The sequence below is a fragment of the Peromyscus leucopus genome, chromosome 8b (genome assembly GCF_004664715.2).
Source record: "Peromyscus leucopus breed LL Stock chromosome 8b, UCI_PerLeu_2.1, whole genome shotgun sequence".
Taxonomy (NCBI): domain Eukaryota; kingdom Metazoa; phylum Chordata; class Mammalia; order Rodentia; family Cricetidae; genus Peromyscus; species Peromyscus leucopus.
Window position 1 is genome coordinate 91030019 of NC_051086.1, and position 20773 is coordinate 91050791.

General features: G+C 54.3%; 2 protein-coding genes across 2 annotated transcripts; one reads left to right on the top strand and one right to left on the bottom strand.

The window, feature by feature from the left end:
• Positions 1–7691: 7691 nt before the first annotated feature.
• On the bottom strand, positions 7692–11348 carry Rnd2 (Rho family GTPase 2). The gene is made up of 5 exons (XM_028856861.1): positions 11084–11348; positions 10505–10592; positions 9461–9570; positions 8714–8848; positions 7692–8480 (listed from the first exon to the last, which is right to left on the bottom strand). Exons 1-5 carry the CDS (start codon positions 11183–11185, stop codon positions 8232–8234), a joined length of 684 nt encoding a protein of 227 aa, XP_028712694.1. The 5' UTR covers positions 11186–11348; the 3' UTR covers positions 7692–8231.
• Positions 11349–13381: 2033 nt separating this feature from the next.
• Vat1 (vesicle amine transport 1) lies at positions 13382–20485 on the top strand. Its single transcript, XM_028856846.2, is given in 7 exon segments — positions 13382–13435; positions 13438–13812; positions 16315–16522; positions 16888–17058; positions 17167–17256; positions 18561–18802; positions 18956–20485. Coding segments are annotated over 7 exon segments (1224 nt in total). The 3' UTR covers positions 19040–20485.
• Positions 20486–20773: the final 288 nt, after the last annotated feature.

Genomic DNA, 20773 nt, shown 5'->3' on the forward strand with positions numbered 1-20773 from the left:
CGAGGGCGTGCACCACCAACGTATCGGGTAGTAACATCTTCAGTCAGTCACTTGTGTCTTCCTCCTGTCTTCTCTGTTTGCCTAGAAGATGCCATCCTCCCTATGGGTAGGTTAGTACATTTTTTCAGTTATTGCTACCCAGTTTGCCCTGGCAGATGCCTGGCTAGGCACCTAATGAGTATCTGCTAAAGGAGTTACATGGGACCCATGAACTGAAGAGCTTATCCAGCCGATAGCCCCACCTTTAAGAACACTGGAAAGCAAGCCACAGACTGCCCCCAAAACATGCTGATCCCCACCTCCCCATTTTTGTGATTTACTCCACAGTCTAAGGCATCTACATGTCTGAGCCCACTCCCAGAGACTTCCTCTTTGATTCTCTTTTGCCCATCACGAAGCCTGCCCCGTTGTGAGTAGTCAGAACAGCACCTCCCCACCAGCCTGCCCTGCTCATCAGCAGCCTTTGCCAGAGAGCCTGCTGTGGCCATGACGGAGGAAATAATTACGATGTTCTGAGGAATGCCTTTCCCAGTTCAAAGCTCTAGCCCCGACATTATCTCTCCTCGCCAGGGCAACAGTTGCTTCCTAGATGATAAAACTGAAGTCCAGGCACTTGTCAAAGGTCACTTTATGAGTCGGTGGCAGAACTGGGCCTAACCAGCCCAGGAGTCCCTAGTCATTAGGGCACAGATAGAAATGCCTTCATTAAGTTGTCTGGTCCATGTCTGGGGAAGGGAGCTTTGAATGGAATTTGGAGGCTGGGGAAGGTCCACAAGAGTTTGCAACTGTAACTAAAGGCTTTTCCGTCCCTGGAAGCTAGCATCAGTTAGTTCAGAAGAGCTTTTGTCGGGGAAAGGTATATGTTTCTGTGTGTACTGGGTATGTGGAGGCCAGAAATCTTCACGTGGCCTTTCTCAGAAGCCAAACACCTTGGCTTTTTGGTTTGGTTTGGTTGGCTGGTTTAGATAGGGCTTCACTACCACCATGTAGCTTTGGCTGGCCTGACACCCATCGTATAGACCAGGCTGGCTTTGAAATGACACAGCTCCACCTCCCTCTGCCCCCATGTCCTGGGACTAAAGGAGTATATCACCATACCTGATAAACACCCTGGTTTTGGTGACAGGGTCTCTCACTTGGGACCTTTAGCCAGATTTGCCTGTAGACCCTAGGATTCCTCTTGTACCACCTCCTGTACCACCATGCCCGGCTTTTTTCATGACTACTGGGGATCAAACCCAGGGCCTCGAGTTTGCCTGCGAGTCCTTAACCAACTGAGCTGCCTCCACAGCGCCTTCCCTTTCTTTAAAGCATTCCTGAGGTCCTGGGAAGGAAAGGGTGGGGGTAAATGTACCAAGGCGGCATGCAGGTCAGCAGGTGTCTTGCCATTTCCCTTGAAAACTGCATAAATCCAAATGACACTCTCAGCAAGTGGCACTCACACCTTAAGGGCCCTCTCAGCTCATAGGCTATAGGACTCTAGGGTAAAATAGTCTGTGTGTACCCAGTTAGAAAATCTTGCCTTGTTAGGTGGTAGTGGCACAAGCCTTTAATCCCAGCACTTGAGAGGCAGAGGCAGGCGGATCTCTGTGAGTTCAAGGCCAGCCTGGTCTACAGAGTGAGTTCCAGGACACCCAGGGCTAGACAGAGAAACCCTGTCTCGAAAAACCAAAAAAAGAGAAAGAAAGAATATCTTTCCTTAGCAAGCCTTGACCCTGGAACTTAGTGAGGGGAGGGCTTTCCAGAAACAGGGTTTGTGGGGACTGTCTTTGGAGTCTCCCATAGCTTCTAAGCTTGCTGATAGGATCACCCCAAACATGTGGAGGTTCAGAAAACCGTGAAACCAAGATCGGTGCTGGAGCCAACTCTGGTTCCTAACCAAATGCCAAAAAATCAAGAGGAACTGTGCCGGCCCAGGCACTCTCCCACCAGCGGCCAAGCACAGGACTAGCCCTTGGGCTCCAGACCAACACCAGCCTCCACAACTCCACTGTGCCGTGTCCCCTCCCCAACGGCTGTGGTCGATGGGCGGGCAGGGCGACATAGAACCTAAGACCAGAGAGGTGTTCCTTACACCCGCTTGGGAGTGCGCTAAACACCACAGAACTGTACACTTTGCAACGGGAAATTGTATGTGACAGGAATTTCACGTACACCCCACTCAAACAAAACAGCCACGTTTTGGGCAGGGAGGAGCCTGCTCTGAGGCTTTGAAAGGGTCAGGGCTCCTTGCAGGGAGTGGCAAGGCCAGACAATATGGGGGCTAGGCTGGGCCTCCCCCTCCTCCTCCACCAGATGGGAACTGGGGCTCGGGAGAAAGGCCCAACTGGGGCACGGAGGACTTGAGCAGAAGAGAGGCGCTCAGTGAATGCGCGGGCCGCAGCCGTCGGCTCATTTGCATCATAAGCGATTGGCCTTCCCTGCTCGTCCCTCATTAGGACACAATGGACAGTTGTTTGCGGGCGCAGCAGATCATTTACCAAGGGGAGAGGGGACAGAGCACAAGTGACTGATAGGCCATAGTCTTGGGGGTGCGCAGCAACCCTCCACCCCTGCGTTCCACCAGCCGCCACGGGAACTTTTGTTTTCACGCGGAGAGCGGACCTTACAGCGCCAGCCAATGCCTCCTTTGGCATCGGTGCCGAGAAAATGGGGGGCTTTAGTCCAACAGCTAGAGCTGCGGCTTCCGGTACCAGGAGTAGACTCCGCTTCAGCCCTGCAAGGCCGTCTATTCTCCCTTCCTCTTCTCATCGGAGTTCTAGATCTCCGGCTGCTGTTCTGGGCTTTGGTTTCCACTGTGCTGTTCCTCTTGCCTGTTCTACCTCTGATTAACCCTTGCCAGACAAGGGTAGACCTGTGACAGAGGTAGTGATGTGGAGACTGTCTCGGTGTTTTGGAGATAGGCCAGGACAGAACAAATACATGCCGTGGGGTTGGTTTTGTTTTTCCTGTTTTCCCTCCTGTTTGGGACCCTCTAACTTCTGAGTGCGGGATTACAGGCATGCACTACCGAGCCTGGCTGGAGGCCTATTATAAATCACGCACGAAGACGACTATGTGACACATCTTATTTCTTTCCATCTTTCAAGGTAGAGTGGAGCTCAGAGAGGTTGAGTAACTAGGGCAAGAACACCCAGCTGGCAAGTGATAGCTGTTTGATTTAAAAAAAAAAAAAAAACCTTCCCGGACTGGATGTGGTGGCACACACGATTTTAATCCCAGCTCTCTGGTGGCAGAGGCAGACAAATCTCTGAGTTCGAGGCCAGCCTGGTCTACATACTGAGCTCCAGGACAGCCAGGACTTACACAGAGAAACCCTGTCTCGAAGAACAAAAAGATAAAAATTCTTAAATTCTTTTAAAAACCTTCCCGGGTGTGGTGGTGCACACCTTTAATTCCAGCATTTGGGAGGCAGAGGCAATTGAGCCACTGTGAGTTCAAAACTAGCCTGGTCTCCATAGCAAGTTCCAGGACAGCCAGGGCTGTCTCAACAAACAAAACAGCAAATGAAAATCTGTTTTTCCACCAGACGTCCCCTCACAGAGTCTAACAATGCACACCCTCGCAGAAGGCAGCCAGCCACTGCAGTTCTCCAGCGACAGCCCCTTCAGCATGTACCTCCCACTCCCACCTTTCTCAGGCCCCTTTTGCAGGATGGGGAAACTGCACAGATGCAGGCCGTTTACCACCCCCCTGGGGGTGATAGGAGGCAGTGATCCAGACCAAGCAACCTGGCAAACCAGACCATGGGGGTCTCCCTCCTGCTAACACCCTTGCCTGTTCCCATCTGCCCCTCCCTTTTGTGGGTCAAGGCTGCCAGCTTCTGAATCTGCTTCATTATGCTCTGGGGGAAGGGAGAGTCAGGGTGACGGGGTGTCTATGTGCATGAACATAAGGCCTCCGGGTTCATTCTGACACTGAATGAAAAACTCGCCAATTATTCGTCCAATCTCATTAATATGCAGACAGACATCTGTTATTTAGGAGTCAACAGCAGAGGCATTTTCTTGGGGGGAGGGGTACTTATGTACATCTCTCATCTCTAGCTATTGTGGGATAGCTGCTTGGGACTCACCCCATCCCCCAGAATCTGGAGCACCCCCTCTTTCTGACCTCACAGCAGCCTTGAGGAAGGGGAGTAGGTAGGTAGAGGTGGAGGGCGACCTGGAACTCAGCTGAAAGGAGGGAGGCAGAGAGGAGCCAAATGGTAGAGGGAACTGCTAAGACAAAGAGCTGAGCCTCTTCTTGGGGAGGAGTGTGGAGCCGCGGAGAGAGCCGCACTAGGATGGCCTGCCAGGATCCTGATGTCCACTGGGAAATTAAAGCCACGACTACTTGCCCTCCTCTTCAGGCCATTGGACAAATCCGAGTGGATCTGGGTGGGTTGCTCTAGCAACATGGGGTCCTTAGCAACTCCAGAAAGCTGAGCATGGTAGCATATGCCTGTAATGCCAGTACTGCTGTGGTTGTTGAGGCAGGAGGATTGCAAGTTGAAGGCCAGTCTGAGTTACAGTAAGACCCTGCCTGAAGAACAAAAACAGCTGGGCATTGTGGTGCAAGCCTCCACCCCTCAAAAGAACCCTTTTCTGAGGCTTGTAGGAGCTGGGCTCACCCAGTGGTGTAGGCTGAGACAGGAGACGTACATAGAGATATGAGTATTCATATCTATATATACAGAAAAAACTAAAAATTACCCAAGTGCAGTGGCACATACCTGTAATCTTTGTATTTGGGAGACAGAGGTAAGGTATACATACGTAAATGAGTTCCAGGTCAGGCCAGCCAGGACTACATGATGAGACCCTGTCTCAGGATTTAAAAAAACAAAACAAAACTATGTGGCTATGAGGGCCAAATGACAGGGTGAACTGGACTAGGAACTTTGGCATGAGCAAACACATCCAGATTCTGTTGCTCAAGCTCCACCCGCTATGGTGGAATTCGGATCCCCGTGTGTACACTTGAGTGTGTGTGTGTGTGTGTGTATGTGTGTGTGTGTGTGTGTGCATGCGTTCCTGCACTCATGCGTTCGTGTGGCACACAAGCGGAAGTCTGAGAACAAACTCAGATGTTAGTCCTTGCATAGGGCTCTTTCCATGGATGACCCTCCCTCCGGAGAGGGCTGGAGTCACTGTTGGGGGTTGGGGGCCTTCATAGGTTGCAGTGTTTGAGAAATTAACCCAGGAGTCTCCTACCCTACCCTGGCTGATTGCTGAGGTTAAAATACACTGACAGCATCCCAGCATGAATGGTTGTTTATTTCATGAAATGATTAACAAGGTAACATTGGTGTCTAATTTGTGGGGGAAACAGCCACAGAGGAGGAAGCTGAGTCTAACTCTTGCATGTGGGGTAGGGGGTGGTTGTAAGGTTCCCTCCAGCCTGCAAGGACCTTTTTGAACCTAGGGACAGCCCCATTGCCTCTTCCCACCCATTGGACTCCTAGGTCCTGACACCCATCTTCTTCCCCAGAAATAGGTCTGGCAACACAGCCCTGCAGAGGGAACTGAATTCCCTTCCCACTGATTTTGGAAATATATTAAACTTTGGGGGTTCCTCCAACTGATTTATCTTCCTAATTATGTTGGCTTTAGGCTGATATCGAAATGTGTTTGCATTCTCTAAGCATAAATGGCCCCGGAGGAAGATTGGGGGAATCAAGAGGTGCAAACATTCTGTACTGTGGTGGCCACAGGCTTGAGCCTGCTTTGTATTAGGTAGCCCAAGAGGGGTGCCCTGCCAAAAATTTCAAGCCAATTTTTTTTTTCTTTTTGGTTTTTCAAGAGAGGGTTTCTCTATGTAGCCCTGGCTGTCCTGGAACCCGCTCTGTGGACCAGGCTAGCCTCCAACTCACAGAGATCTGCCTGCCTCTGCCTCCTCAGCACTGGAATTAAAAGTGTGTGCCATCACTGCCCAGCTCAAGTCAATTTTTTTTAGGATGGGGAGAATCTCATTTTGTAGCTTATTCTTGTCTTGAACTCTCAGCAATCCTCCTGCCTCAACCTCCTTACTGTGATTACTGGCACTAACCACCTTACAAGTTCATTTTTATAGCAAGTCCCTACTGGGGAAAAAAAAATCAGTCTTCTGGGAGAGACAGAGCCCCAGCCCTCTCCAGCATCTCTTGGTTCAGGACTTAGGGCCCTTGAGGAAGGTCTTAAGAGTCATCCCCTAGTCAGGCGGATCTCTGTGAGTTCGAGGCCAACCTGGGCTAGAGTGAGTTCCAGGACAGGCACCAAAACTACACAGAGAAACCCTGTCTCAAAAAACAAAAAACAAACAAACAAGCAAGCAAAAAAACCCTCATCCTCTAACCAGCTGAGGGGAGGTTGTCTAGTATCTAGACTCCCTTCAATTGGGGGAGATGGCTTGGGATAGGAGTCTCACAGGAGGCGGTGGGAAGGGGGGCAGGCAATTCAGTAAGCCAGAAAATGGGGAAGAAGTTCCTGCCCAGAGACTGGGGTCTGGCAGATATTTTCTGTCATATCTCATGGAGCCCAAACCTTTGATCTCCAGCACCTCATCCATCCAAAAACACCAAATCTGAACACTTCTGTCTGAAACCCCTGGTGGCTCCTCACAGGGAAGTACTGACTCCCTTGTGGGCTCTTGCGTGGCCTCGAAGGACCTTTCCGGCCTTGCTGTCCCTCCCTACTGGGGAGCCCTGCTCTGCCACGCTCACCCTCTCCTCTGTATGTCTGCATCTTCCGCACCTATGCCAAGGGTACCCCCACGCTAACTCCCTTACGACTTATCAGCTCAAGGAGCCCCACAGCAGCCAAGGTACCTCTCTCCTCCTGGGCCACTCTCCAGAAGCTCAGAGACTATCTTCGTCTCTCAATCCGGTGTGTGGCACCGTTGGCACAGTGCACGCTTGGTGAGTGTGTACGGGGAGGGGTGGAGTGTGTAGGGGGGTGTCCCACCAGATGGGAGGGTAGGGCCTGCCTCCATTCTCTCCCAGCCCAGCGTGTCTGGGAGAACTGGATGGGATGGAGTTGGGGGAAGGGAAGAGCCACGGATGGTTCCTAGGGGAGAATGTCACCAAAAAGAGGCCAGTGGGACCAGAGCCAGGGAGGGAATACAGGACAATCTGAAACCAGACTCCCAAGAAAACAGACCAGCACTGTCCTTGCTGACAAGTACTCCGGCCATCCCCTCCACCAGCTTTCATTCGCGAGGGGCTGGGGTGCGGATGACTCTCGATTACAGATGATGCTCCCCCACCAATCATTAAGGAGCTCAAGGTAGACCTGAGGGGGAGCCCATGTTTGGGTCCTTGTAGACTTAGTCCCCTTAGTCAACTTCACCTTATTCAGGGTTCAGATTCAGTGATGTGGGAGCTTTCAATGCCCTTCCTATCTTCATAATCCCTAGGGCATCAGCAGGCTGCAAGCCAGGGGTAGGGATGGTGAACAAGGGGCTTGTACCACTTTTAACAGGCCCTCTGTCATGTTAGCAGGACACCCAGCCAGGCTGAGTAGTGCTGTACATCAGTTCACTCCAAGACATCCCCCTGCCTCAGCCCCAGCCCACATCAACTAGAATGAAAAGTCCCAAGGTATTTCACTCTCCCACCCCTGGCTTCTAAACTTCAGATTCTTCAGTACATGGCTTTTTCCCTGTGTTTTCTCTGGGGCAAGGATGCTGTGGATTGGGAGTCTATGAATAAAAGCAACAGGACTAAGGCCATAGCTGTTTTCCATGGTCATGGGCTTTATTTGCAGACTGCTGGGGAAGGGGGAAGCGAGCGCTGGTTGCTGGGTTGATGGTAGGAAAGGACTTCTTGCTTTAAAATTTAGTGCGTGTTGCCTGAAGGTTAGAATGTGTGAGAACAGATGTAGAAGTGAGAGGCGGGAAGAAGAGAAGGACGTCCAGTGGACACTTTAGGGAAGGCAGACAGGATATGGGATCTGGGGTAAGGAGGGAAGATACACTTTATATAGAAGACTCACCCAACGCCATTGCTCGACGCTGGCTTCCCGAACACCCCCTAACCCATCAAGTTCATGCCCCAGCCGCCGCCTACCCTGTTAGCCCTCTCAGCTACTGGCAGAAAGGGGGATGAGGGTGTGGAGAATGGACACCCTTCTGTCCTCTAGCTCCTCCAACCAGAATTGCTCCTCTGCCTGCCCTGCCCTTCCAGCCAGGGTCAGGAGGTCAAAAAGTCCAGGAGCAGGCAGGGGAACAATTGCGCCTCTCACCCTCTTCTTTCTCGGGCCCACTGCAGCCCCTCACATAAGGTTGCAGCTCTTGGCTCGATCCTTATGCATCTCGCCCTCACTGCCCCGGTCTGGCCTTCCCGACAGCTGAGTGGATCTCTGCAGTCCCCGGCGAGAGTCAGTGCGGCGCAGCTGCCTGTGGCCACGGCCAAGAGAAGCCACTGTGGCCACATGGAAGACATCCCTGACGCTGCGCTCAGAAGATCGGGAGGAGCACTCGACGTAGGACACAGCCCCCACCTGCTTGGCCAGCACAGTGCCCTGGAAAAGAAAGGGATGGGGGGGGGGTTGTGGGGCTCAGCCTATGCTTCAGAAAAGAGCGTGAAGGCTGTGGGCTAGGGGTGCATGCAGGCCAGAGCTGGGAAAGAATCAAGGGTTAGGGTCAGAGGTTACAGCAAAAGGATGAACCATGTAGGATGTCTTTAAATCAGAGCCCAAACCCAGCATGGGTGAGAGGTCCAGGCTGGGATTAAGTTGCAGGTTATAGGCCTCACCTGCTCATGTGTAACAGGGATAAGTCTCTGCTTGGATAGCTCCCTCAGTGTGGCCAGGTCAGTCCTCATGTCCAGTTTACAGCCAACCAGCACCACCTTGGCATTGGGGCAAAATTCCTGAGTCTCTCCTTGCCACTAGTTGGGGGTGGGAAATAAGAGTTATGGAGGGGTGGAGGGAGACACAGGGAAAAGCCTACGCCACGCATGCAGAAGTCACTTGGACTCGCCTAGGTGAGACGAAAGCTCTCCTTGGGTTGAGACCAGGACAGTGTGGAAGACGGAGACAGTGAAAGGCTTCGATGAAGACTCCAGGGTTGTCTGTCAGCCTGGAACCTCCCCCGTCTCACTCCTCTTTACTATACTTTGTCCCGAGAACAGACCAACCACACCCTCCCAGCCCTGCCTGGGAACTACGGATGCCTGAACTTACTTCTCTGCTGTCCCACACAGGCTTTTCTTGGGGAAATGATGGCCTGGACAGAGGCCACAGGGCTTTCCAAAGCCCCAGGACTGGCATTCCCAACCCTTCCATCCAGGGCTTCCACAGCCAAGGAGATAGGGAAGGCAGATAGGCAGCCCGAGTCTCATCTCCCCAGATGCCATTTCCAGCTCCCAGGACTGATTTGCAGATGGAGTAGAGGGATGCCAGCTCTAGCCATGAGCCATCCGAGGGACACGCCATGATTCCCTCCTCCTGGGTCACGTCCCAGTCCCCTCACTAGTTTCCCTGTGTCCCCAGGCTCCCACCTTCTTGAGGACACTGTCCAGGGTTTCTGGCCGGCTAATGTCAAAGCAGATAAGCACAGCATCAGAGTCTGGGTAGGCCAGGGGCCGGACATTGTCATAGTAAGAAGAACCTGAGGGAAGAAAGAGAGTAAGCTGATAAGGTACCTGTGTGGGCGGGAGGCCTGGAAGGGAATGAGGGACCGAACTGACAGGGGCAAGAAGAGAATGGAAGGGTGGCCTTTAATACCCATCACGGAGCGTGTTTGGAGACTGGCAGAGAGGAGCGGACAGTGGGAAACAGCTTGCCGCTCCCTTATGAGCTCCTCTAACAGTAATAATCTGTAACCTTCTGGAGTTTGGAAACCCTTTAAGGATCTCAGAAAGGCCAGACCGCGGTGGCGCACACCTTTAATCCCCGCACTCGGGAGGCAGAGACAGGCAGATCTCTGTGAGTTCAAGGCCAGCCTGGTCTACAGAGGGAGATCCAGGACAGGCACCAAAACTACACGGAGAAACCCTGAAAGAATCTCAGAAAATCTACCAATATTCCAACAAATCTTGTGCATGCTTTCTGGGCTTTGACGACACATGCTCTAAAGTCCTCCAGGGAACCTAGTCAAAATAAAAACCCTTCCCATGGGGTTGGAACAGGGACAGGGAAAGAGTGTTCCTGTTCTCTTGGGACTCTAGTTCAGTCTAGGAAAAAAAAAAAAAAAAAAAAAACTACTTTCCACCACCGCCCTCCCCCCACCCCGAAATTCTAAATAGCTCTCCTAAACCCGTTCCCATTCCCTAAGAAACATGTTCCAAAATAAGTCATTTCTTCCCAAGCTCCTTGGGTACGCAGAACCCAGCTGCTAGGCTCAGATATTAGGCTTTTTACTTCAGAACATGGTTTCTGTCAGGCACAAGAAACTCTGCCTCAGTTTCCCTGGCTCACAACAGAAATTGATGGTCTAAAATTGGATGGATGTCTGAGCTAACCTGGAATCTACGGGTCTAGCTAAGGGAGAGGCTAGGGTAAGGGACCTTGGCAGTCAGGGTGACCCCGAGGGACTCAGCTACCTGAAGTATCCCACATGTTGAGCTCAATGCGGCGCTTGTCGATCTCGAAGCTTGCAGTGTAGTTCTCAAACACGGTGGGGACATAACTCTGCAGACACGGATGGGTCAAAATGAGAGCTTCTCTCCAGTCCTCACCCTGACAACTGCCCTCCTCCCTCGACACCCGGTCCTGCTCGATCCCTAGACAGAAGTTGGTCTGAGGCTGGGTTAAAGGGAAGATCCGGGGAGCTACTGCCTCCACCTCCACGCAATCCTAAGGTAGACTCTCAGACCCCCTCGGGGTCCCTTTAGCCCTTAGTCCTTTCCCTCTCCGATGCCCAGGACCTCCGACATTCTCCCAGAGCGCCATCCCGGATCCTCTGATGCTCCCAAGCCCCATCCATCTCACCGCGTTCCTTGATTCCTTCCACTCCAGCCCTCTGCAGTCCTTTCAGAGCCCCCGAACGCCTCTTTACCCTCCTCAGAGCCTCTTTCTCTCGTCCCTGGTTACCCTGGTACCGGTTTCCAGCGGCCCCCGGAGCCCCCGTCACCCACTCCCTGCAGCCTCGGTGCCCCTCTCTCCAGACGCCAGTTCCTCACCCCGGGGTAGGCGTCCTTGGCGAACACCTGCAGCAGCGCTGTCTTGCCGCACTCCGCGTCCCCGACCACTACGATCTTGCAGCGGCCGCTCTGCCCCTCCATAGTCCCGGCTACGCGCCGGCCCCCCACGCCGCCCCCCTCCCGGGCCCCGCCGCCGCCGCCGCCTCTGCCGCCTCCTCCCCCGCCGCTGCAGCTGCAGCCTCTCGGGCCGCCGACACCGGCATCTCGCGGGCCCGCGCCGAGCCCCCGCCCGGGGCTGCGGGCCCCCTCTGCCCCGCCCCTAGCCCGCGGGCCGCGCCCCCGGCCCCGCCTCCTACCCGCACCGCCGAGGGGCGGGGCCCGGGATGGGGCGGAGCCTGGGAGGCGGTGGTGGAGGGGCAGAGTCTGACCCTAGCTGGCCGCTGTGACCCCAGGAGCGCCTGAGGGTGATTGAGGCCAGCGAGCCCCGCTAATGCGAGTTCCTCAGGAGTGGAGGCGGAGCCGACTTGGGGTGAAGTTCTGAAGGTCTTGTGCGAAGCTACACACGCAAGCGCGAGGCTTGGGCCTTCTGTGTGCCCACGCGTGCACGCAGGTGTGCTAGTGCGGACACGCGCGGCGGCGGCAGCCATCTACTTCCTGAACGCAGGGGGGCGTGAGGTATCAGGAAAGGGAGGGCTTTTGATTTTTGTCTCCCTCCTCCACTCTGGGGACCAGGCAGGGTTTAGGGAAATGGAAGTACCGACCCTAAGCACTCCCACCCGACATTAGTGACATCATAGCTTTCCGTCTCCATAGCAACGGGTGGCCGGATCTGGGCCTTACAGCGACTTAACTGTGGGCCTGGACCATCCTAGAACGCGTGGACTGAGTTCCTCTATCCAAGTACTGAGTGGAAAGTTTTAGGGGAGCGTTTGCGTCCTCTGGTGGACATTTTGGTGGAAAGAGAAAAAGGAAGACTCGGGAAGCTAGAACCGGGTGACAGACGGCTCTGCTGGGGCCAGAACTAAGCCCCAGAAGCCAAATTCAGCCTCATCTTTTACTAACAATAATTAAACCGCCATTTGCATGGCATCTTTTGCCTTTTAAAAGCTCTTCCTCAGCTGGGCGTGGTGCTGCACGACTTTAATCGCAGTACTTGGGAGGCAGAGGCAGAGGCAGACAGATCTCTCAGTACCAGGCCAGCTGGGTCTGTATAAATTCCAGATAGCCAAGACTACACAGAGAGACCCCGCCTCAAAGAGAGAGAGAAGCAAGCTCTTCCTTAAGTAGAGGATGCTCATTTAAATTTTATCTCGTTTTGAATAACCCTGTAAAGATAACTAGAGCACACAACATCATTACTATTTCACAGAAAGGAAGCAGACACACAGCACTGACAACCAAAACTGTTGAGTTTAAGCTAGAGATGTAGCTCATTGCCTAGCATTCATGAGGTTCTGGGTTCTATCTTCAATACCAACAAAAGGAAGAAAGTGAGGAAGAACAGGGAGAGTCATGGCGCATGCCTTTAACCACAGCACTCAGGAGGCAGAGACAGGTGGATCTCTGTGAGTTCAAAGCCAGCCTCCTCTACATAGCAGGTTCCAGGACAGCCAGGGCTACATAGTGAGATCCTGCCTTGGAGGTTCTCACATGTGTAAGGAAATTTATAAACTCACATGTGTAATTTGCCACTGAAAGACTACAGTGGCCGGGCGGTGGTGGTGCACGCCTTTAATCCCAGCACGTGGGAGGCAGAGGCAGGCAGATCTTTGTGAATTCGAGGTCAGCCTGGGCTACAGAGCAAGATCCAGGAAAGGCGCAAAGCTACACAGAGAAAGTCTGTCTCGAAAAATCAAAAAAAAAAAAAAAAAAGACTACAGTGAATGAAGTCTGGCTACTACTAGTGGGTAGAGTCAGAATCTGAGGCACAATTTCACCGGGTTCTGATCCACAGGTGACTAGCTCCCCAAATCTAATTTAAACTCAGATTTTTGGATTATTCTTATCCATGACAGCTTTTAACCCGTATAAGTCTCCGTCTCTCCGTGCTCCAGAATCTCGTCACGCTTATCAGTCACACACACATACACCACCCACCCCCCTCCTCCTCCACCGGCATCGCTAGTCCTCCAGCGCTCTCCCCCAGCTCGGTCCGCAGAGGGCCTAGCCCTTTAAGTCCGCGCACGAAGCCCCACCCCCGGGCCAAGGCCCCGCCCCAGGGTCCCGCCCCACCCACTGGTGTCTGCAGCCTGCTCTCTTCCTGACGCGTGTCCCGCCCTCCCAAGCTGGGCACCCTTTCTGGACAGCTGGGAGCGCACGTCGGGAGTCTGTCTAGCCATGTCTGCCGAGAGGGAGGCAGCCGAGGCGGCCACTGCGGCGGCGGCGGCCGAGGCCGGACCGGGACCGGGACCGGGGCAGGGGCCGGGGAGGATGCGTCTTCGCAGCCCCCGACCGTCGAGGTGTCGAGCGACCCGCAGCCGCCCCCGGCCCCCGAGGCGTCGGCCGCCGCCTCGGCCCCGCCGCTGCGCTGCTTGGTACTCACCGGTTTCGGTGGCTACGACAAGGTGAAGCTGCAGAGCCGGCCGGCCGCGCCCCCGGCCCCGGGTCCCGGTCAGCTGACGCTGCGCGTGCGAGCCTGCGGGCTCAACTTCGCCGACCTCATGGCCCGCCAGGGGCTCTACGACCGGCTGCCTCCCCTGCCGGTCACCCCCGGCATGGAGGGCGCGGGGGTAGTGGTGGCCGTGGGCGAGGGTGTCGGCGACCGTAAGGTGAGCGGCGGCCAGGCGGGAGTGGGCGCGTGCCGGGGGTGTGGCTGGACGGGGCAGCCTGCAGGGACGCGCGGGTGGACTACCATGGGACGCCCGGGAAAAGCAATTTTATGTCTTGAGGCTTAGAGGACTTACTGGGGACCGGCGACAGCGTTATCGCCCCTTCCCCAACCATTTTTTTAGTAGTGGCCGCCGCCCCAAGCGGAGTTATGGGGGGGGAAAACAATAAGGCGGTCAGGCGCATGCGCAAGATGACCTGCTCGCCCCCTCCCCTAGTAAAACCACACCTGTGTACCCCTGCCCACTAAACACTCCCCGGGCAGTTGTGGTCTGTGACTGAGTGGTGACTAGCTCCCGCTTTCCTTCCCGAGGGAGCTTGGAGAAGCTGTGTAGCCGGGGTTAGGCGGGGGCGCAGGAGGCCGTGCCAGAGCGCTGGTCACATGCAGCCCCGTGGTGTCTGGGGGTGTATGGCGGCCCCTCCCCGAGCTGGGCCGGAGGGGACACACCCATCATGGAGCATTGAGAGCCTTGCTCCCCGCACCCCACGGGACTTACACTACTACTCAGGTTTTTGGCGTTAGGGGAGGCGGGATCGGGCTCCCATCTTTGTCTTGGGCTCGCTCTCGTGACTGCAACACCATCTCAGCTCCAGTGACTCAGCGGGCAGGCCACGACCCGGGGCTACCCTTGGGAATTTCCGGCCCTAACCATCTCTGCCTCCCTTTCCGAGGACCCCAGCCTCTGACACCCGGGGCGGGTGGAGCCCGTTTGGACCAGGGTAGAGAGGTGTGGCACCTTGAGCAGGTTGGCCCAGCTTTGCCGGTCTGTTTCTCATTTATCATTAATCGCAGCCATAACCTCGGCCACATGAGACTTAACAGATGACCAGCTTTTTGAGAGATCTGGGGTGAGGCCTCTTCATATCATGTGTTCAGGAGTTTCTTTTCAAATCCAGCACCTTCAGGAGAGGCCTCTCCACAGCAGACTTCAAATCTTGCCTTTGCTATCCTGCTGGGTTTGCTGGATTTGTTGAACATGCAAACAGCCCCTCCTTACAGTCCTTCTCCATGAAGCCAGCTGCGGTCCCACCATTGCCCTGACTTGGAAATAATCCTTTTCTTGGATGATGTTAAAAGGAATGGGAGGGGGAGGGGTGAAAGGGGAAGTTAATAGTTGGAGTTACTGCTGAAGGCCACCCATCTATCCACTCCTCCCCACACTTTCCGCCTGGTAAATACAGGATATCCTGCCGAAGGCAAGAATCTGCTGTAATCCTGGATTCTGTGGGGAGGGCTTTCCCACCCTCCTGGTGGCTGTGTTGGGGAGAGGGTCATGGCCCTGAGCTGGGAGGGCTAAAGGTTAGTTTTGAGCCAGACCAAGTGACAGTTATTCGAGAGTACGTCTGGGGCTGGCCGTCAGTCTGACTGGAGTTATTCTGTTGCTAGCTCTCTTGGGTTGTTACTGTATCTACTGGACTTGAGTTTTGAGGCTTCCTTTCCCAGACCTCACCCCCAGGCCAGAACTCACAGAAAAGGTGTCCTCCTCTTCAGTGGAGCGTGGGGACTTGGCATGGGAAATGGCCTATGGAGGGGTCTTAATCTCCTACCCTGTGGACACTGCATTTCTTGGCAGGAGCTAAGATGGGCCCCGATTGTCTAGGACAGCTCCCACACTCTCTTCAGAGTCAGGCTGCCTGAGACCCCTCCCTCCTCCTGCCTGGTTGCTGGAAGGATTCCTCTGTCTATCCCCTTTCCTCCTGCAGAGAGACCCTCATGCAAGTGCCTGAGAATGAAAGACAACGCCTTTTCCTCGTGGCTGGGATGGGTTGCCTCTTCTTGAGCATCGACCCTTTTGTGCCATATCTGGGTGCATGTTTTTCTAGGGCTGCCACTGTTAGCTTAAATACAACTGCCCCTGGGGTACTTTTACAACTCAGGTACTTTTACCTGTATTGATGACTTCCCCTTCTTGCTGTTATTATTGTTATTATTGATAGCTAACATTGCTAATATTAACTGTATGATAGACAATGCGATAAGTGTTACTGAATGTTGGGGTTTTTTTTTTCCTTGTTTAATTCTTACAATTCCCCTTATGCAGATAAGAAAACTGGTTAAATAATTTTTATTTGCTCCAGGCCACATTGTCATTAAAATGGTGGGACCCACTTTTGCAATCAAAGCTGTTTCATCTCTTTGACAATACTTAACTCTTGCCCTAACTGGAAGTTTCTTGCGTTCAGGGGCCTTACACAATAATGAAGTGTATGATCTGTTACGTGCAGATAAGGATGGCCCAAAGCTGATGTAAGGATGGATTGAGCGATTCCACATGAAGCACTAGATAAACACTCAGTAAATGACACTGTTACTGTTAACACTTCAACCACTGCTGCTGCCCTTACCTACTCTGTGTCCAATGGTCTGGGACATGATGAAGGCCAGTAAGTCACCTGGGGGTTAATGAATGAATCATCAAATGATACTCTTCCATTTTTTCAAGGCAGGGGACCGGGTGATGGTGTTGAACCGGTCGGGGATGTGGCAGGAGGAGGTCACCGTGCCATCGGCCCAGACTTTCCTGATGCCTGAGGCCATGACCTTTGAGGAAGCCGCTGCTTTGTTGGTCAATTATATCACGGCCTACATGGTTCTCTTTGACTTCGGCAACCTGAGGCCTGGCCACAGCGTCTTAGTACACATGGCTGCAGGTGACAGGTCCCTTCCTTTCTTACCCCACCCTCATTTCCCTTCCTGGGGCCCCTTCTGGAGTCCGTCTGGTTTGTTGTCATGGTAACACCAGGCTGCCTGGCCTGTGGAGCCCAGAGGCCTCTGCATATAGTTGCCGTGGTAACATTCAGACACCAGGTCCAGCCTGCTGTCCTTAGCAACGTGCCTACACCCCACACCTTTTCCTGTCCAGCCTCCTTCTCTCCGGTTCTCAAATATGGAATTTGAACGTGGGCCCCCAAAGGAGTTGAGGCACAGTGAGCGTGACGGACTCACTGACTGGGTCTTGGTGGGGCTGGAGTGCAGAAGGGTAGCTAAGCGACTCTGTACCCACTTGGTGCTGCAGGTGGGGTGGGCATGGCAGCCCTGCAGTTGTGCCGCACCGTGGAGAATGTGACGGTGTTCGGAACAGCCTCAGCCAGCAAGCATGAGGTGCTGAAGGAGAATGGGGTCACACACGCCATCGACTACCACACAACTGACTACGTGGATGAGATCAAGAAGATCTCCCCCAAAGGTGGGGGCAGAGCCGGGGAGTGGGGAGGACGGCGCAGGACAGGGAGGGGGCGGTCTCCAGATCTGTGGATATTAATGTTTTTCACCCCTGGGTCTTATCCTGTGACAGGAGTAGACATCGTCATGGACCCCCTGGGTGGGTCAGACACTGCCAGGGCCTACCACCTCCTCAAACCTATGGGCAAAGTTGTCACTTACGGTGAGGTGAGTCGTTAGTCTCTCTCGGATGCAGAGAGGTAGCACGGGGCAGGAGGGTGGGACTAATTAATAATTAAATCCCATTAATAGGGTGGGATACAGGGGCCTGAGCGTCAGGGTTTGGAAGGGTCCTGGACATTTGAATGAGATTACTGCCTCTGGGAGTCTCTTTCACAACTTTTCCTGTGAATCATAGTAATTCTGCGTTCCCATTTGGGGATTACCTCTGATGCAGACCCAGCTGCTCCGCCTCCCTCCTGCAGCCCACCTGGGCTTCTTGGGCAAGCTGGACTTTCATTTTAAAACCTACTTTACACAAAAAGGCAGATATGAAAATGAGAGAGATTTTGGGAGAGAGCATGTGCTCTCTTTCTCTCTTTCTGCCGAGGGCTCCGGGCTCTTCTGTCTCCTGCCTGCATGTCCCCGGGGCTGGGTTATGGGAATGTGGTACCATTCCTGATACAAACCAGTCTTTCCTCCTCCTCGCCTTTTTTCTTTTTCTTCGATACAAGGTCTCATTAAGTAGCTCGGGCTAGCCTGGAACTCAGAGATCCACCTGCCTCTGCCTCCCCAGTGCTGGGATTAAAGGGCTGAGCCACCTCGCCTGGCCCTTTTTTCTTTAAGTAAGGTTTCAGTATCCCAACTTGGCTTCAAACCCACTTTTTAGTCAAAGATGAACTTGAACTTCTCATCTTGCCTCTACTTCCTAAATGCTGAGATTAGTGCTTGTACCACATACTTGACTTAGAGAGTACAGGGTAGGCAAACACTCTTCCAACTGAGCTGCACTCCCTTGTGTGTGGACATATGGGTGCCATGGTGCCCGTGAGGGACTCAGGACAGCTGGCAGGAGTCAGTGATCTTCCTCCACCATATGGGCCCCAAGGATGACACTCTGGTTGCCAAGCTTGGCACGGAGTCATCTTAAGGGCTCACTTTGTGTGTGTGTGTGTGTGTGTGTGTGTGTGTGTGTGTGTGTGCATGGATGTGCACAACTGTGTGCGTACATGTATGTGCATGTGTAGGTGTGTATGCATGTGCATGTGTAGACAAATCTCAAGTAGCTGAGACTTGCCACGTAACTGAGAATGGCCTTGAACTCCTGCCTCCCTCCTGAGTAGTGGGATTATAGGCATGTGCCATTATATGTGCCAGAGAGGAAGAGTTACTTTGTGCCTGGTCACCGGGATTGTCCTGGTGTTGAGTGTGCAAGGAGATTTAGAAGCTAGACAAGCCTGGATTCAGACACACAGGGATGTCCCTGGCAGCTGGATCATACGCCATGTATGTCACTCTGTCCCTTAGGAATGGCCAACGTGCTGACTGGCCCCAAGCGGAACCTGATGGCCATGGCCCGCACTTGGTGGAACCAGTTCAGCGTGACGGCCCTGCAGCTGCTGCAGGCCAACCGAGCTGTGTGCGGTTTCCACCTGGGCTACCTGGAGGGTGAGGTGGAACTCATCAGTAGGGTGGTCACCCACCTCCTGGCTCTGTACAACCAGGGCCACATCAAACCCCGAATTGACTCAGTCTGGCCCTTCGAGAAGGTGCGTGTGATGACTCCAGGAAGGGCCTGGGTTGGACTCAGAAAGTGCAGGGACTCGGGAGAGGATCCTGGGAGCAGATGGGAACCGTCGTCTTGGGGCTGGCCCTCGGAGATGGACAGATGGCATCAATAGTGATCTTTTCTTCCCGTCCAGGTGGCTGATGCCATGAAGCAGATGCAGGAGAAGAAAAATGTGGGCAAGGTCCTCCTGGTTCCCGGACCCGAGAAGGAGACCTAGGCGAGGGGCTCGGGGCCCTGGAGAGCCGGGAAGGGAGAAGATGGGAAGCCCTGTTGCGTTGCCCACCAGCCTCTCACATTTCATCCTCTGTCATGATGCTCTGCCCTCCCTCCCTCCCCAAAAGGTCACTGCTGATGACCGCTTCCCTGCCCTGAGCTTGCCCTTTGCTCAGGGCTGCCCCTCCCCCTTCCTGCCCTCAGAAGAGGTTGGGAAGTGACCACTTGGATGTCTGGGCCCTGCCAAGGGGACAGGAAGGGTCAGCAGGAGGCTGGCTGCTTCCTGCCCCTCCACCCTCTCCCTGGGCCTGCCATGCTGCTTTTGTGCCAAGGTTAGCCAGTCCCTCCCTGTCCCGTCCCGGTCCCTGTCCCGTGTGCTTCCACCCCTGCCTATCTCCCCTCCTGCCCCACCACCTCCCCAAAGAATCAAGTGTCAGCTCAGGATGTGGGGCTAATCTGTGTGAGTCCAGCATGTACCTGTACCTCCGTAGTGTCGACGCCACCCAAGCCGATGCCCACCCCTAGACTTGATCAGTACCCAACCTTGTCTCCTGCCCCCAATTTCTCAAGCACAGTTGGATTTCCTCCACCTCCAATTTGCTGCCTTGAACCAAGGCTGCCTGCCTCCTCCAGCAAGGGCAGGAATCAGACCAACTCCCCAGCTCACCGCTCTGGGAGGGTTCCCAGTCCCCTCCCTTCACTGAGGTCTCTGGATTTGTCTCAGTGCCTTAGCATTGGAAAACTTGTGCTTGGGGGGGAGGGGGGGCAGCCCCGTCCCCGGCTCCTTTCTCGTCTCCCCAGTGCCTTCCCTAGCCTGGCGGAGCAGAGGCCTTACTCCCCCCCAGTCCTATAACACTGCCAAAAATCTGTGTACGTGCCAGGGGTGGGAGGGGCTAGCGCCAGCCTCTGGGGATCAGTTGCTTTTACTGTGGTCTGCGCCCTGTGCCGACGTCCTGTCTGTCTGTCGGTGGTGGAGAAGAAAGAGGCAGGAAGATGGACCGGCCAGAGTTCTGAGAGATACTGCTGGGCCTTAGTCGGGGACCAAAGCGAGAATCCGAGCACATTACCTTTGCTGACAAGGGAGGTCGCTGCCTTCCCGGAGCCTAGAGGCAGCTGTGAGGTTCAGCCCCAAACTTTGTTTACACTGGTGGGGGAGGAGGAGCCCGGGCAGGGAGCAGCGAATGCGGTAGTTAAGAGGGCCTGGGCTACTGGAGCCAAAGCGGGGACCTTTAAGGCTGGGCAGGGGTAATCCCTCTGCTTCTGAGTTTGGGTTAGGGAGAGCTGTTACCCCAGCCGTGGTCAGCGGGAGGTAGGGGGAGGGGCCCAGCCACTCTGTTGTCTAAACGAGGCCTCCATGTAGGAAGTGCGATTTCTGCTTTTGTGCCCCCCCACCCCATTACCACAGCTGCCTTTGTGTTGTGTCAATAAAAAGCCAAACCCCGAATTCTGACCAGATGTTGCCTTTAAGAGTGGTGGGGCCGGGTGGTGGTGGTGGTGGCGGTGGTGGTGGTGGCAGCGGCGCAGGCCCTTAATCCCAGCACTCCGGAGGCAGAGCCAGGTGGATCTCTGTGAGTTCGAGGCCAGCCTGGGCTACAGAGCAAGTTCCAGAACTGCCAGGGCAACCCTGTCTCTCAAGGGGAAAAAAAGTGGTGGAGAAAGTGAATCAGTGGAAGGCCACTGTTGTCCAGGTCTGGGTTCCGCCCTCTCCCGTGGCCTCCCTTCCCCTTACAGAGTCCCC